This window comes from Eucyclogobius newberryi, unplaced genomic scaffold, assembly GCF_026437365.1.
Source record: "Eucyclogobius newberryi isolate DKJ021-1_F unplaced genomic scaffold, fEucNew1.0.hap1 SCAF_12, whole genome shotgun sequence".
Classification (NCBI taxonomy): Eukaryota; Metazoa; Chordata; class Actinopteri; order Gobiiformes; family Gobiidae; genus Eucyclogobius; species Eucyclogobius newberryi.
The window spans coordinates 12,532,380-12,548,194 of NW_027315746.1; the positions used below are offsets into that span (position 1 = coordinate 12,532,380).

The 15,815-nt window shown below is 38.9% G+C and overlaps 1 protein-coding gene across 2 annotated transcripts in view; it reads right to left on the bottom strand.

Moving 5' to 3' along the window:
* The window catches only part of atp6v1h (ATPase H+ transporting V1 subunit H), a 30,893-nt gene extending 16,138 nt beyond the window's left edge, over window positions 1–14,755 (bottom strand). Inside the window, exons 1-10 of one of the 2 annotated variants that reach the window (XM_072440858.1) lie at window positions 14,675–14,755; window positions 13,939–14,061; window positions 12,952–13,051; window positions 12,754–12,843; window positions 12,439–12,552; window positions 10,624–10,728; window positions 10,138–10,197; window positions 8,403–8,500; window positions 5,569–5,761; window positions 937–1,115 (exon numbers count right to left, since the gene is read on the bottom strand). In XM_072440858.1, the coding sequence (XP_072296959.1) occupies window positions 937–1,115; window positions 5,569–5,761; window positions 8,403–8,500; window positions 10,138–10,197; window positions 10,624–10,728; window positions 12,439–12,552; window positions 12,754–12,843; window positions 12,952–13,051; window positions 13,939–14,045 (1,046 nt within the window). In that variant the 5' untranslated portion in view covers window positions 14,046–14,061; window positions 14,675–14,755. The remainder of the gene's footprint in view (window positions 1–936; window positions 1,116–5,568; window positions 5,762–8,402; window positions 8,501–10,137; window positions 10,198–10,623; window positions 10,729–12,438; window positions 12,553–12,753; window positions 12,844–12,951; window positions 13,052–13,938; window positions 14,062–14,674) is intronic. The other variant, XM_072440859.1, reaches the window with a different exon arrangement.
* Window positions 14,756–15,815: the final 1,060 nt, after the last annotated feature.

Genomic DNA, 15,815 nt, shown 5'->3' on the forward strand with positions numbered 1-15,815 from the left:
GAACAGTAGAGACATTTGTTGCACTTATGACAAAACGTCTGCCAGTCTGCTGCTGATTTGGTTGCCTTGGCTTCTGCCCAAGCTTCGTCACAATCTCGAGATAATACTGCGAGGTCTGGACAAAACCAGGCATTATTCTTATTTTTGAGCCCGACTCTTTTAAGAGAGGCATGTTTATCAATAGCATCATTAAATGTTTTAATGAAAATGTCCAACGCTGTGCTGAGTTCTGGAATACTAGTGGTAAAACCAATGTCACTATAGTTCAGATCAGACAGAAATGGACAGTGGTCACTAAATCAAGAGAAAGACAACGCTATATTTGTACTTCTGAGGTTTGTTCGTTAAGATAATGTCAAATAATGTTACAAAACTCTGAAGGGAAGACCAAAAACTAAAAAACAACAGAAGTTGGGGTGGGTGATATTGACAAAAAATATTTGATATGCTTATAAGATAATGATAGTCAGACGAAATTGCCATGTCTTTAAATGCTTTGGTTGAGGTTTAATTATCAGAAATGTGAAAGATCTGTATAATGAATCACAAAAGTACAGAAATTACCTTATTTGGAAGTTTACAAGATGACTTTTTCATTTTTAATTTCAATCAGCTCTTTTTGTGGATTTTTGTTTTACTATAAACAATAAAATTTATATAGATTTTTAACATACTTGGATATACTGCCAAGCTCTAGTGTCACAATTATTGATGGTAAATTACAATTTTCATTGTTTCATCTGTTGCTAACCAACACTAATACAATACATTAGGACTTGACAACTTGATAATCAAGGTCTAATGAGAAAATGTAGTTGGGAGACAAAAAACACACACTAAACCAATACCATATTTGCTTTCATAATAATGAAGAGAATCATATATATTTTTATACGCTGCATTATAATATAATTATAATAGAGCACAAACACGTACCTGAGATCTTGCACACTCTCTCCGAGCCGCTCCAGCAGAAACTTGATGTCTTCAGTGATGTCCTCGTCGTCGTACTTCTGCTGATCCAGGTTCTCCAGCTGCTTCAGCACTTTGCACTGGATCATGGCCAGAGCGTACTCCTGACGGGTCTCGCGCTCAGGAGACTTCTCCAGGACGTTCTGAAGGCCAACAACAAAATATTGCACTGATATTATTATGGAATGATTTACCGTTCTAACAGTAGGAAACACTATATTGTATATAAAGTGATTTTTACACTAAGGAAAAGGCTTGATACCACATTGTCTAAAACAAATCATTCCACTATTTAGGAAAGGTAATTTATGTCCTATTTATGTGTTGTTTTTAGTATCAATACTTACTCTAATGCATATCTAGTTTCAATATATTTTTTTAACCCTAACCCAGCAAAAATATCTGTATTGTGATAATGTAGTGAAACCTGTAGTATTGTAGATGAGCTTCTTTAGTCTTCATTGAACGGTCATCATATTTAAACTACATTTTAAGAAGAACAATTCCATCAAGGTGAACGAAAGCAAAAGTTCATGCCTTCTTTTCTCTCGTCATGAAAACATTGGATACCTAGATACTAAAATTACTTTGGAAAGTAACAGAAGCCATGACGAAATGGTGAAATGTGTGCGTTTGTGTAAAAATGACAACATACTGTACACAATTATGATTATAGTATTGAAATAGAAAAGGGCAATTGATTTCACATTATATAAACGCATCTGACATTAAAAAAGGTGGAGGGTTTTCCGCTGTGGAATCAAAATAGAGTTTCTAGCTTTTTATAGAGTTTAAAATGTCCGTATTGTGACAACATCTTTTCACTAACGAGGATGAATTCTCATTTGTTTATTGTAATTTATTGTTTGTTAATAATTTTACAACAAGTCAAATACTTTTCTCACATTTCCAAAGTGACAAATAATATGCGCTTTGCTTTCAATTAGAATTACGGTAGATTAGATTAGAAATAAAAAAATGTAAATTCTGTTTGGAACGGTGTGATTACTTCTACTTGCTATTCTAAACTCATCTGAAAATAAAATATAAAACAACAGGTCCATAGAGAGAGAAACCACTTCAGAACAAATCCCCACCTTGTTACGGCTATAAACAATAGAAAAAGCAAAACCAACTCCTGGTAAGAAAGTTCCGTCAAATTAAAATCTGAACAAGAAAGAAAATCTGCTTTTGAGATGTGTTCAAGGACTTCCAGATGGTACCAATAATACAAGACATAATAGTAGTGCCAGGTGCAGTGAACCATTTACATAATCAACACAACTAAGAGGGAGAAAAACATGCTTAACACATATTGCTTTTACCACATGTAAGGACATCTTGACAATACTGTAACACAACACGTCATGTAAAACTAACTTATTGGATATGGGACTTTAGTGAAGATGATTAGAATAGAACAGCTGGCAAATATGGGAGAAGAAGATACGACAGGGAATTTCCAAACTTAAGATTATACAGAAATTGGCAGCAGCGACTCAACAGCCACAAGTGACTTTAAAAAGAAGATTTAAGATCGGCATTGTTATGAGATATTCAGATCTTCTAAACAACTTGGGACACTTCAACCTGGTATTTTTTGTAGTTTAAAGTAACGATCCAAAAACTTGGAGCAGTGTGTTACACAGAGTCTAGAGGGAAGTGCGTTAAAACTGTCATCGTTGATTTGAATGTTTGGAAGGTCTTGGGGGTTCTGCTGTGGCAAAACGTAACGCAACAGCTGGCGATAAACCGGACAGGAAATTACTTGGCCAGCAGGGGGAGCAGCCGCTTGGTCGCTTTGAACGTTATGCAAACGTGGATTCTCTCTGACCATGGTAAAACCTAGAAGAATTGATGCAAATAGAAAATGCCTTAAAGGAATCGTATGTGAGGCCCGAAGTCACTGGGATAGGCTCCAGTCACCCGCGACCCCGAAAGTGAACAAACGGTAGAAAATGGATGGATGGATGGAACCGTATGTGGCCTGCGCTTTTACGGTTTAAAAAGAAGGTACAATCACAACTGAGCCTGGTTTGCCAGTGTTTTAAACCTGTATTAAGGGTTTACTCATGTATTCTGTATGTGGACAGGCCATGGCTAATGTGAAAGCTCAGGCAGTGTCCGAATGTCCACCCTAGTCTTCTTAGCCCAGCACCATTTAGCAGTCTCTTTAATGCATTCATTCAGAGCTATTAGAGATTTTAAGAACTATCAAAGTTTTACAAAATATTATGTAGTGATATTGATAAAACATGTTTGTCAATGTCAACAACAATGCATATCAATTTCTTACATTTTTCAAGTGAATTTCATGTGTTGTTTGTTCAAAGCTGAGGCTTGAACTCAAAACCCTCTGGACAAATGTCAAAAATAACCTTCAAACTATATGGAAAGTACACAAATGACTTCTTTTGAGTCCAGTTAAAAAATGTACTAAAGTAGAAAGTACAGATATCTGCTCTAAAATATCGTAAATTAAAAGTACAGTACTTTTACTTTTGAAGTTGTCATTTAAAATATGAATTAATGACAAATTTTGTAGCGAACCGCAGGGAAGTCAAACAATTGAACATATTCTGACCCCAAACGCTCTGCTCAAACCTTCCTCCATGGGGCAAATAGTGAGCCTCATGTTTTAGTCATGCAATCAATACCATTTACCACACAATTGGCCTCACAGCGGTCACTGCGATGGACCAAAGAAATGCTTTTATCAGACAGGAATGGCATGACTACAGTGCGATTTATTATTTCAGCCAAGGACAATTACACCAGCTCTTTTATAATAATAGGGAAGGGAACAATGCGGTTTCTAAAAGTAAAATAACATGTTTTTTTTGTAGCAGAAGCTCTTCTTTGTCATAGCAATTTGAATGTCAACACTGTTTATAGACACGTAATGCCCTGTCCCTTGTTTGAATTACAATACGAGAACAGCTAAATTGACTCATTTTGTTTGTATTTTGTCATATTCAATCAACGTATATATATCTGTTCTTTTGAGGGTAATTTTAGTCTATTTACATTATTGCGATACTTGAACTTCAACCAAAACTATATACGGTATATATCTTTAATAAGTCCAACAAATATTGAGATATTCATTTATATCACCACTAGGGTTGTGTTCAAAATATCGATACGGCGATATATCGTCACGGACTCCAGTATCGATATTTTTTTATCTAAAAAAGAAAAATGATTTTTGTGGCCAGTAGGCTTTAAACGAGGTGAAATAGTACTTTTGATCTGCTGTTTGTGCTGCGCTCCTCTCTCGGAGCTGTGGACCTGATCAGAAGCTGATCTGTGCAGAAGATGCTGCTGCAGCATGTTCAGACCAGGCCAATTGTTTGGCAAGAAACATGCAATAATTTACTAGAATGTGTTCCTTATATTTCTATTTGGATCAGTTGGTTGGATGTATGAAGTTATTAGAGCAGAATGGATTTATAAAGAAGTGCTTTGTGGATAAACATGACATTTCATATATTTTCTTATTCAGAGTAAAAACATTAACCATTTGGTACATTTTTAAGACCCTTTTTTCAAAAATGTATCGGGATACGTATCGTAATGAGGGAATTGTATCGGAATATACAAGTATCGGGATACATATCGTATCGTGACCCCTGTATCGGGATACGTATCGTATCGCAAGGGTCTTGGCAATACCCAGCCCTATCACCCACCCCTAATACTTGTTAGAAATAGGCCTGTCACAAAAACAAATGTGTTTATGTACGATAGATATATGTTTAAACAACAATATTAAAAAGGACTTTATGCCTCGGACTGACACAATAACTCTAAGGCAGGAAACCTAAATGAACCATATTGTAAATTAACCTTAATTGATAACATAAACCGCAGAATTAAACACTTTGGAGTTTAGTTATTATCTATATTGAATCATAAATATGTTATTGTCCAAATGTTTCCCACTGAAGTCAAGGGACATCAAGATTATTCGGTTAATCAATCATCATGATTATTCAACTTCACAATATAATCGTGAGAAAATAAATAATTGTAGTATTTTAAAACTAACTTTTCAGAAAGTTTGATTTCATAAAGCTAATAACAAATTAAGAGGAATGGGAATTATTACACTATGGGAATGACACAATAAATTAAGACTTGACTGTTGTTTGATTATGTTCTTATTTTGAAGAAAAGGTACCGTATGTTCCGCACTATAAGGCACACTTAAAAGCCTTTAACTGTCTCAAAGACGACAGTGCACCTTATAATCCAGTGCGTTTTATCTATGGATTAACTCTGGTTGTTCTTACTGACCTCGAGGCGATTTTGTGTGGTACACGTTTTGTTTCGCTTGATGCGCCTTATAGTCCGGTGCGCCTTATATATGAAAAATGATTGAAAATAGACCATTAATTGGCCAGTGCGCCTTATAGTGCGGAAAATACGATACACATGATATATTATGTTGAGCCCCACAATATAATGGTGATCTCATTTATTGAACAATGTAAAAAAATATAGAGTGTAGTAATTAGAGTAATGATTACGACAAGCCTAGAATAATCTCAAAGAGCGGTTTGGGCTGGACGAAGCGTTGGCTCTTGAACGTACCCTGAATGAGGCAAGGATGATGCGCGTGACCTTCTCTTTGACAGACTCCTGCAGGATGTCGGAGAGGGCCGGGACCACGTTGTAACGCCTCAGCTGTTCGCAGAGCTGTGGACTGAAGGCCAGCAGCCACACGCAGAAAATCATATGGTACTGGAGCTGGAACCCGCATTTGCTGCTCAGGACGGCCGTGATGCTGACGGAAAGAGAAAGAGGGTTCAGATGAAAAGGAATGAGCAGAACACGTTGTGTGAATGTGCCTCACTTAATTATAAACCCAATTGAGATGTTTCAGGTGAAGGTTGTAACTGACTACTAATCTACTTTGAAAGACAGCAAAGCAAATTTAATAGATATGAAAGAAAAAAAGATGCGTCTTGCTCATTCAGTAATATTAAAATGTGTCCATCAAAAGCTTTTTTTTTTTTAGATTTTCAAAACAAATTAGGCCTGTTATGCCAATGTGATTATATGTCAAAAAGAAAAGGTTTTCCATCAGCTAAGGAAGTTGTTTTATTTCTAGAACTACAGTAGCTGTCAGATAGTTTTAACTTCTCCTATATTCACTGTCCAAACAATTTCAACCTGGACATTTATTGTGACACTTGATGCAGATTTACTCATCTTTGTCATTGAAAAAAGTGACCCAAACTATATCTATGAATAAAATACAATTTGAATATGTAATAGGGCTGCACAATATAATTATATATATTTCGTATTCAATTTTATTTTATCTTCTTTTAAAAATGGCTTTCACTATTCATTTCCTGAATATAAACAAGACAGGCTTTTAATCATTGTCACATGACGCAAAAAAAGCCAAATTTCTTCTTCCAAAGTCTGAACATTGTTCCAAATCATATGCTTTTACTGACAGAGAACTGACTGTGTAGACACATCAATTAAAAAGATCAAAGCTGATCATTGACAATAAGAAATGACTGAATCTCTATTTTGATTAAAGTCAATTAATAGCACAGCCCTAATTGATAACAATACTGTGTGTGTTGAAACTGCAGTGTGGTCAATACTACTCCAAATCAGAGCTGTGTTTCCTGTATCTGCAGAGTGGAAGTACAAAGTGTTTCCTTTATTTACCAACAGTTTGGTCTAAAGGAGAAAAAAGGCTATAAACCACAATCTGTTATCTGATAAGACACGACACCAATCAAACAGTCTACAAACACTAAACTTCAAATGGTTGGAGGTGTTTGTGCACTGCCATGTGTGGATATGTTTTTTAAAGTCACCAATGATAAATGATAGATGTTAAGTCTTTAGCATGTATTTTTTTAAGATGCTAGAAAGTGTTGGCATCGAGACTTTACTTCTCATAAACAAAACATCAAATTTGCAAAATCAATCCCATTTAAAAAATCTTCAATGAAAGGTAGAATAAGATAATGAATAAAAGAATGGGTAAGGGATAAAGTGAGAAATGAATATAAATCTAAAGAAATTTACAGCATTTTAAGTAATTTAAGTAATTAAAGAATACAATTGATTTAATCTGGATAAAACTTTGCAAGAACAGACAAAACAACAGGACGTTGACAACAACGTTTGACCCTGAAGCAGCAGACAATTGTCCCATTTTTCCACAAATTTGCATTTGAGTGTTCCTCAAATGCAGAAGACATCTCCTCGCTATATCGCGGTTCACTTTTCGCGGACTCGCTGCTTCGCGGATTTTCATCATGCATTGTGTTCTGCATTCTGATTGGCTAAACAGTCTCTCCGCGTCTTCTCTACCTGTGTGTCAATAACGTTATGGATTAATATGTACACGTACGTAAAACCGCTTGCCAAATTGAAGTTTGCAAGGCCGGTGAGAGCGCGCGCGTGAGCTGCGGGAGAGGCCGGTGAGAGCGCGCGCGTGAGCTGCGGCTGCGGGAGAGGCCGGTGAGAGCGCGCGCGTGAGCTGCGGGAGAGGCCGGTGAGAGCGCGCGCGTGAGCTGCGGGAGAGAGCGCGCGCGTGCGCGCGCGTGAGCTGCGGGAGAGAGCGCGCGCGTGAGCTGCGGGAGAGAGCGCGCGCGTTAGCTGCGGGAGAGGCCGGTGAGAGCGCGCGCGTGAGCTGCGGGAGAGAGCGGTGAGAGCGGCGCGCGTGAGCTGCGGGAGAGAGCGCGCGCGTTAGCTGCGGGAGAGGCCGGTGAAAGCGCGCGCGTGAGCTGCGGGAGAGGCCGGTGAAAGCGCGCGCGTGAGCTGCGGGAGAGAGCGGTGAGAGCGCGCGCGTGAGCTGCGGGAGAGAGCGCGCGCGTTAGCTGCGGGAGAGAGCGCGCGCGTTAGCTGCGGGAGAGGCCGGTGAGAGCGCGCGCATTAGCTGCGGGAGAGGCCGGTGAAAGCGCGCGCGTGAGCTGCGGGAGAGGCCGGTGAGAGCGCGCGTGTGAGCTGCGGGAGAGAGCGGTGAGAGTACAGTACAAACGTTAATACAGTACTTTTATTTGTTAAACAAATGCTTGGGCCTGTAAAAAGGTTTTGTTCCTTGCTTTCAATGTTTTATGGAGTATTTCATTGTATAATAACTGTAAAAAAATAAAGGTTTCTACTTCGCGGATTTCGACTCCCACGGGTTCTTCTTGGAACGTAACCCCGCGATAAACGAGGGATCACTGTAACCTTGTATCACTCAGAACAAAATAAAATGTTTGTCCTCAGATTTACAGTTTGTCGTTTCATTCTTTTTTTACTCATACACTGCCAATAATGTGTTTCTCTGAGTAATTCGCAAGTCAATGGAATGGAATCTTTTTTTTTTTTAAGAGTGTGGCCTTGGCTGGCCAGGCAAGGAAAACGACAGACTACAAAATTTGGACTAGCTACAAACTGTTACTCACCAGTTTACTCCATCAGCTTCTACCCAGGCAAACCTGTACTCATTCACCTTGAGCATCAGCTGCAGACAGCAAGCTACGCACTGGACGTACTGGGAGCTCTGCGGAAAGAAGCACACAACAACTCTTTACTCCAACAAGCGTGACTAACCTCCTGTGGGACCCCCGACAAGATGGCAGCACAGCAAAAACAATGTTAAAAGTGCCTATCCATCCTGCAGTGTTGCTCATGCAGTCCAAAACACATGCTAGTACACGTTAAACATGGGACAGTACACAGCGATAGCCATAGGGGGGCGCATTTCCCAGCACACGTGGAGGGAGTGAGATCAGACTGGAAGGAGAAGCTGAGAAGAGAAAACAAGTGAATGTGGTAGAAAGCAGATTAAAAATGAGATTCTTGAGAGAGAGGTTTAGAAGCAGAGGCATCCAGTAATAAGACGGGTGACAGAGGAGTGAAGCGGTGACGTTACCTGGTGGAAAACGCACACAAATGAGCAGTTATTGAGTTTAAGAGGAGTTAAGAGACGAGAAGCTGTGCGCCCTTTTCTAGAGTTATGAAAACACTCGGCAGAAAGGGTAATCAAAATGGTAGGATGCTGCTGCTGTGCAAATGCCAGTTCAATTTCATCTAGTTCTGGTCATGTCAAAGGACAAAGCTGCTTTTGTCATGCAGTTTGAGCATTGGGGCGGTGTGGCTTGAGACATGCATTTACCAATCATTCCTCATAGATACAACAGTGGCAGCAAACACCATGCTTTAGAAAAGTTTCAAGTAGGGTTCAGCATAAATGTTCTTTATTGTCATCAGAAATAATTAAAGACAGAGGTGGAGGAACTAAAAATAACACTATCATACAACTATAGCACTAGAACCAATACAATGGATAGCATAGGACTAACATAATAATGGTTATGGAGACAATATTCATAAATAATTCACCATAGTTAACCACTGTTGCAGGAAACGCAAAATTATTTAATTGGAAAAAAATCCTTTTCCAGTCGTTTAAAATATTCAAGAATTTCTGTTTTAGTCATGTTCTCCAATTATTCCTAATTTTGATTTGGTCCTGGTTTAATCTTGTTTTGGTTTCTAGTGAAGCAAACAGGTTCAGTGCCTTTAATAGCCAATGATATTCCTGTTGCTACTGCTCCCCCTACTGTATCGCTACTACTGCTATTACTACTACACTTTTACTATAATATATGTCCAACATTTGCACTTTTTAGACAAGTCTCTAGCATAGGACGATATACAGTTTGGACTGACAAACCATAAATGTCATAAAGGTTACGAGGTAACACTCATGTGCAAAGAGGGCACAGCACAGAATGTAATTGCACTGCTCCATTATAGGTAAGTAGTAAAACAGTTGTAGAGGTTTAAAAATAGTGTAGATGGCCATGTCGATGTCAAATCATACATTTTGGGGGAAATTTTCAAAATGTGTAATTTATATTGGTCTAAAAATATTAGCAGAGCTCATCGGCCGCCGTCTGCTCTGGATTCTAAAATATCAGTATCGGTATCGGCCACAGAGAAAACACTGTACATCTCTAGTAGTTTGTCAGCAAGGTCCAAAAAGACATTTTCCACCTCTGAATAAAACAGCGTGTTACAAAGCTACAAAGGAAAGTCGAAAGAAGGAAGAAGAACACAGCTTGTACAAACCATGTTGTTTTGTTTTATCTGGAAGTGCCTGAAGTGCCAAAGCTGCACTCCTCTCATACTCACTTCACTGGGAGAGATTGTCCCTGCTCCCGTCCCTGATTCTGGACCTGTACCATGTAGATTCTAACAAGAGATAAAAGAAACATGTGCAAAAGACATTCACAATTTAATGATTTTCATTTAAAAACGTGTTCAAAGAAAGGATTACCACCACCAATCGTTGTGTGCTGCGAATCAAAAATCAGACCTGATGCAATTCAGTTAAGAGTGCAAGAATTAATCGGCAAGTAAAATTGTAGTTTTGCGGTAGCACTGAAGCCAAAAGATGAGGGAACTCTGTAGGAAGCACAACAACGTGTACCCAAACGTATGACATCAAAAACATGTTGTAAAAACAGGTTTGGCTTGAGAATAACAGAAGGGGTTGTGGGTAAAGGAGCCAATCCATTTATCTTAGGTTGGAACATTGGAAGAAAGTACAGTGAAGTCAAACCACCAGGACTACATACTATAGTAAATACACTCTGTTTACATATACTACATTTATACCTGGGAACTGAGTTGGCTTTTGATCCAGTTGAAGTAGTAGTTCAGATCACTTCCCTCCATCAGCTCTCGGCCCCAAGCAGCCAGCTTTGCAATAATCCTGGCAGCCTGAAACAAGAGCAGAGAGGTTTTTACTTGATCACCTGGTTCAGAGGTCAATCCAATTTTAATATTGTCTTTAGTCTTTTGACAAAAATGCTGTGCCAATTTAGTTGATGAATTTATAAAGCGCTTCATACCTTCTACAACAGGTTTAGTACGAATTTCTTATTGAAAAAAGCTTGGGTTTTGTCTCCGATGATCATCTCAATAATATACATCAAGTAATTCTAAATATTTGTAGTTATAGTCATCACTGTAATCACCATTTCATAATTATTACACTGACTTAAGAAAAATAAGTCTTCATTTAAAATTCTAAATTAAAACGTAAAGCGCATATGAAAGGTTAGACTACTCATTGCACAAATACATATTTAACTCAATTATATTTGCAATTTTGCAAATTTTCCTAGTTTGACAACATCAGTTTTATTTTATTTATATATATATAATTCACTTTTCCTGGTTGGACATGGGCAGCAGATGTGACATACTTAACCCAAACAACAACAGGGCCAAAGCTTGCATAGTTTAGATGAATAAAAATGTCACCTTTATTTTGTCAAAAGAATGTTTTAACTAGTGGAAAAGTGTGTGTCTTGCATGTAAATAATCTGTGCGTTTGGATGGAATTTTGTGCAGAGGAAGTCCTTTTCTGAACTTGGTACTACTTCCTGTGATTTTCAAATTTCCCCCCTACTTTTCTTCACAAGCTGCTTCTTGATTGGTGTAAAAATATGATAAAAACGTTACCACAGGTACAATGCCACAAAACAAAAGTAAAAGTCATATAAACTGTGATACACTTTAAAATGCTCAGCAAAGTTTAGAACTGCTATAGTTTAGACTTGGTTTGTTCTTAAGAGTCAGTTTCAGTCATAAGAACAACAGATTAGACAGAATTAAATGTGGATTTATTCTAGTTCATGGGGAGGTCAATAGTATTTTAGTAAAACAAGTCAGTATAGGTTAATGAAGTGAAAGAGCAGCATCAAAGACTCTGGATCACTAGCCCCCTGCTAGATGTCATCTGGTTAGTATTCCTAATTGGCCTATTGCAGCGCTGTAATGTCACCGGGTGGTCATGCCTTCATTCACGGAAGGTCGAGTGGAAAAAGTAATTACCATGGCCGGTGTGTGAGGAATTATTGATATCTTGCTGCAATTACAAGGGATGATAGATATTACAAGTGAAGAAGTTGCAATGGAGCAAAAGCCTGAACGTCGTGTCTGAAGAAGGGCTCAGACACCAAAACGTCATGTGGAGTAATTGAAAATAAACATTGCGTGTTCCAAAAAAACGCTGTGCAGATTTACTTATTTTCTCCAGCAAAAGCATAAAGCACAAACATCTACATACGTACAATATGATTAAATATTTAAAAGAAACATCCCTAATAATTCAATAAAAAAATACTTTCCCAGCAAGAAAACACTGAATGAAGAGAAATATCTCGCACACCATCTTACTAGCGGAAGGTGACATTTATTTACAGGTAAGGCAACATTTCAGCAGCTAGGCCTTCATCAGGCAGAATCAGTTAAAAAAGACATCATTAAAATACTTCTGAATTCTGATTGCAGCACAAGGAAAAAACTATTTTATGAGATGTAAGGATTTGCGGTTCAATATAGTTTACCCATAAAGTTGAAGACCGTGCCGGGTTTGACGTGTACATTTAAATAACTTATATTATTGGCTGAAGATTTACTCACCATGTGGACAGTGAAAAGATCCTGGCGATTTAACATGGGCAGAAAATATGACCAGGCGGTGTTCTTTGTTTTTTTGGCATAATCAAAGAAAATGTTGACCCTCTGATGATTCTCCTATAGACACAAAAACACACTTTGTAATTACATAATTGAGTCTCTTTTTTCTTCTTCATGTATTAATTTAAAGTGCATTATTTTAGCATGTAATAACAACATTTTGTGTTTTCCAGAATTTGTTCCATCAATATATGAAATGTATAACTGGATTATAAATGACACTGACAGTGCTGTTTCCTCACAGTCATTTAGTTTTACCTCCAGAGTGTCGTCTATCAGAGTCAGGATGTACTGGACAGTCTGCTCCTTTGAGATATGAGCCATCAAATTCAAGAAAGTCTTGGCACACTGAGCAAGAAAAAAAAAATCACACAGTGTTAAAAATACAGCGCACACACAGAGAAGGAAGAAACTAAATAGGTAGACTTTATTTTTTTAAGTTAACTGGGTGACTACCTGATGTCCCTCTTTAGTCAGAATGCTCTGTTTCGTTTCAGAGTTGGCCACCTCAAATTTCTTGATGAACTCACAGTCTTCAGTTGAAATCATTTGACTCCTGAAAGACAAAAACAAAAACACACAATTGCATCTACTGTATAAAATCCAAAACTTGCTATAGCCAGGTAAAGTCTACAACTGACCCTTGTTTACAAAAAACAATACAAATATGGCCTGACATTTGCATCTTGTCGAGATTGAACGTTTTATTCAGTTTTGCAGCACTGAACCAATTTCAGTAGCTGCTAGGGGCATTTCTAGAAAGTGGCCCGAGGGTGAATTTGCGTTTCACAAGGTGGCAGGGGAAGTACGCCTGATTGGTTGGCTTGTGACTGTCAATATTTTTACTGATTGGTGAGCCCTAACTTTAACCTCTTCCAGCCAATGCTTAACCTTAACCAGACACAGGCCTACAGCAAGGCTAGGATGAAAGGCAGCCAATAATAGGCCACGTTTCCCCAGCCATCCAGTAAAAAATATATATATATATATTTGCGGACAGGTGTGGCACAGGCAAATCCAGGTGCTATTCCATAGAGAGGGGGCCGAGGCAGTAAATTAGAGGTAATAATCATTTTAATTTTGTTTGCAACAAATCATAATGTAAATAGGAAATGTATATATTACATAATTATCATTTCCAGTTATTATCCAAAAAAAGAACGTTAAGAGTAGCCAAGCTTGACTGTGGCACCAGTGAAAAAGGTCGGGTCATGCCCCCTATGCAGTTTGTCAGTGGGACCTTCTAGATTTTAGGTTTTTATTAAGTAAACTACATTTATGGGTGACTTGTTGACATAGCGGTAATAACAAATAAAGAGGAAGTCTCACTTAAGACAATGATTCACTACTTCCAAATGTGTAACATGTACTTCATTTAAACGTGTATGAGCGCCTCACATTAATTATCTGTGTGTGTACTTGTGTGTACTTGTGTGTACTCACTGCAGGTAGGACTGCCAGTTCACCATATTCGCCCTGACCTCCGCAGCTTTGGCATCGATGATGTTTGTGGGCACCGCAGCGTCCACAGCCCCGCGGATGTCCATCATGGAAGAGGTTTATGTACTGCATTAAGAAAACATCTATGAGATGGATGCAGAAGCCTTTGCCCTTAGCATAGTTAGCAATGCTACTTCTTGCCACACAAAATTAGCTAAACTAGATCAACGCTGTTATACATTTAGAAAACAATCTGGCATTTTGAATGAATCAGACATACGGAATTTAGACTTCATTACGTGCTAGCATTATTGTGTATTTAACTTATTTTAATTCACTCAATCCAACCCTTCTGGTTCCTACATCATTGCTAAGTACTGTACATGCTAACCATGTTAGCATAGTGTCACGACATTGAGTTCCAGACATGTGTGTGTTCCTGTGCCACCGAACTAAGTGACATGTGTAGTCCTGAGATAAATATATAACTAATATCGCCCCATTTCAAATAACACTGTTTAAATCCAAGTAAATATGTTCCGTAGCTTCGAGGCTAACAGCAGCTCCTCCGAGGTTTCCAGCTCAGGTACATTTATCACTCAAAACATTCAATATATCGCCGTGAACACACAATATGAACAGAGGGAAACAGTAAGACATCCAGAGGTCCACGACGGTGCCGCTTACAACTGTATATAGTATAGAAATAATATGTAAATGTATAAAAACGGTGAAGTACCTGCTCTGTCTTGCAGCAGTGGAACAGCTGACTGTCTGTGGTCATGTGACGGTCACATGCTCCGACAGTTCCTGTTCCACCGCCCGGTCCCATGAGCGAGTGCTGACCATGCCCCATGCCCCATGCCCCATGCCCCATGCCCCATGCCCCATGCCCCATGCCCCATGCCCCATGCCCCATGAGCGAGTGCTGACCATGCCCCATGCCCCATGCCCCATGCCCCATGCCCCATGAGCGAGTGCTGACCATGCCCCATGCCCCATGCCCCATGCCCCATGAGCGAGTGCTGACCATGCCCCATGCCCCATGCCCGGGATGGGACCGTGTCATGGACGTACAATAACATCCATCTATCTGAGACATGGAGAGAGGCCCACGAGTGTCTTTACACTACCATGCCTCTTTAGCACTGCCATTCTATTACAGAATTAACATTATGAGGTCCACGTACTTTCCCATCATTGCGTGTACTTCAATTGCAATATTACAAATACACTTATATGTCAATCATATTGGTGCAATATTCTCTGTCCATATAACAGCTGTAAATAAGAGTGTTTCTATTGTTGTAATTATTTTTATTAGGAGTATAGGAGGTTTTCTAAGAGCAAGTAGGTACAGAAGTAAATAGTGTTTCTGTACCAACTGTGTGTTGCAACATTGTAATTTCCCCATTGTGGGACAAATAAAGGCTTATCTCATCTTATTTTTCTCAGAATGTTGTGTGTGGGTGTGGGTGGGTGGAGTGGAGTGGGTGGATGTATGTAGTGTAGTGTATTATTTTATAATTTAATTCATTATATTATTTTTTACCAGGACATAACTTTTTTTTTTTTTAGGATTTTATCAATGGTGAAAGTCAGTAATTTTACAGGCCAAACTCCCGTGAGGGTGATGTACAACAGAGATGCCACTACTCAATTTGGATCGCGGTCAGAGGGGGCCTGCCTTATCCAGTTAATATAATACATAATACATCCATGGAACAAACTCATAAAATCATAAGGGATATCTGGATGATCGATGAGAGTTGACAGGTGCAACGAAGGCAGAGCTAAAAAAAAAGAACAACTTCAAAGTTATTTAAATTGCGTTTCTAGGCACTCGTCGAGTCACTGGGATAGGCTCCAGTCTCCCGCGA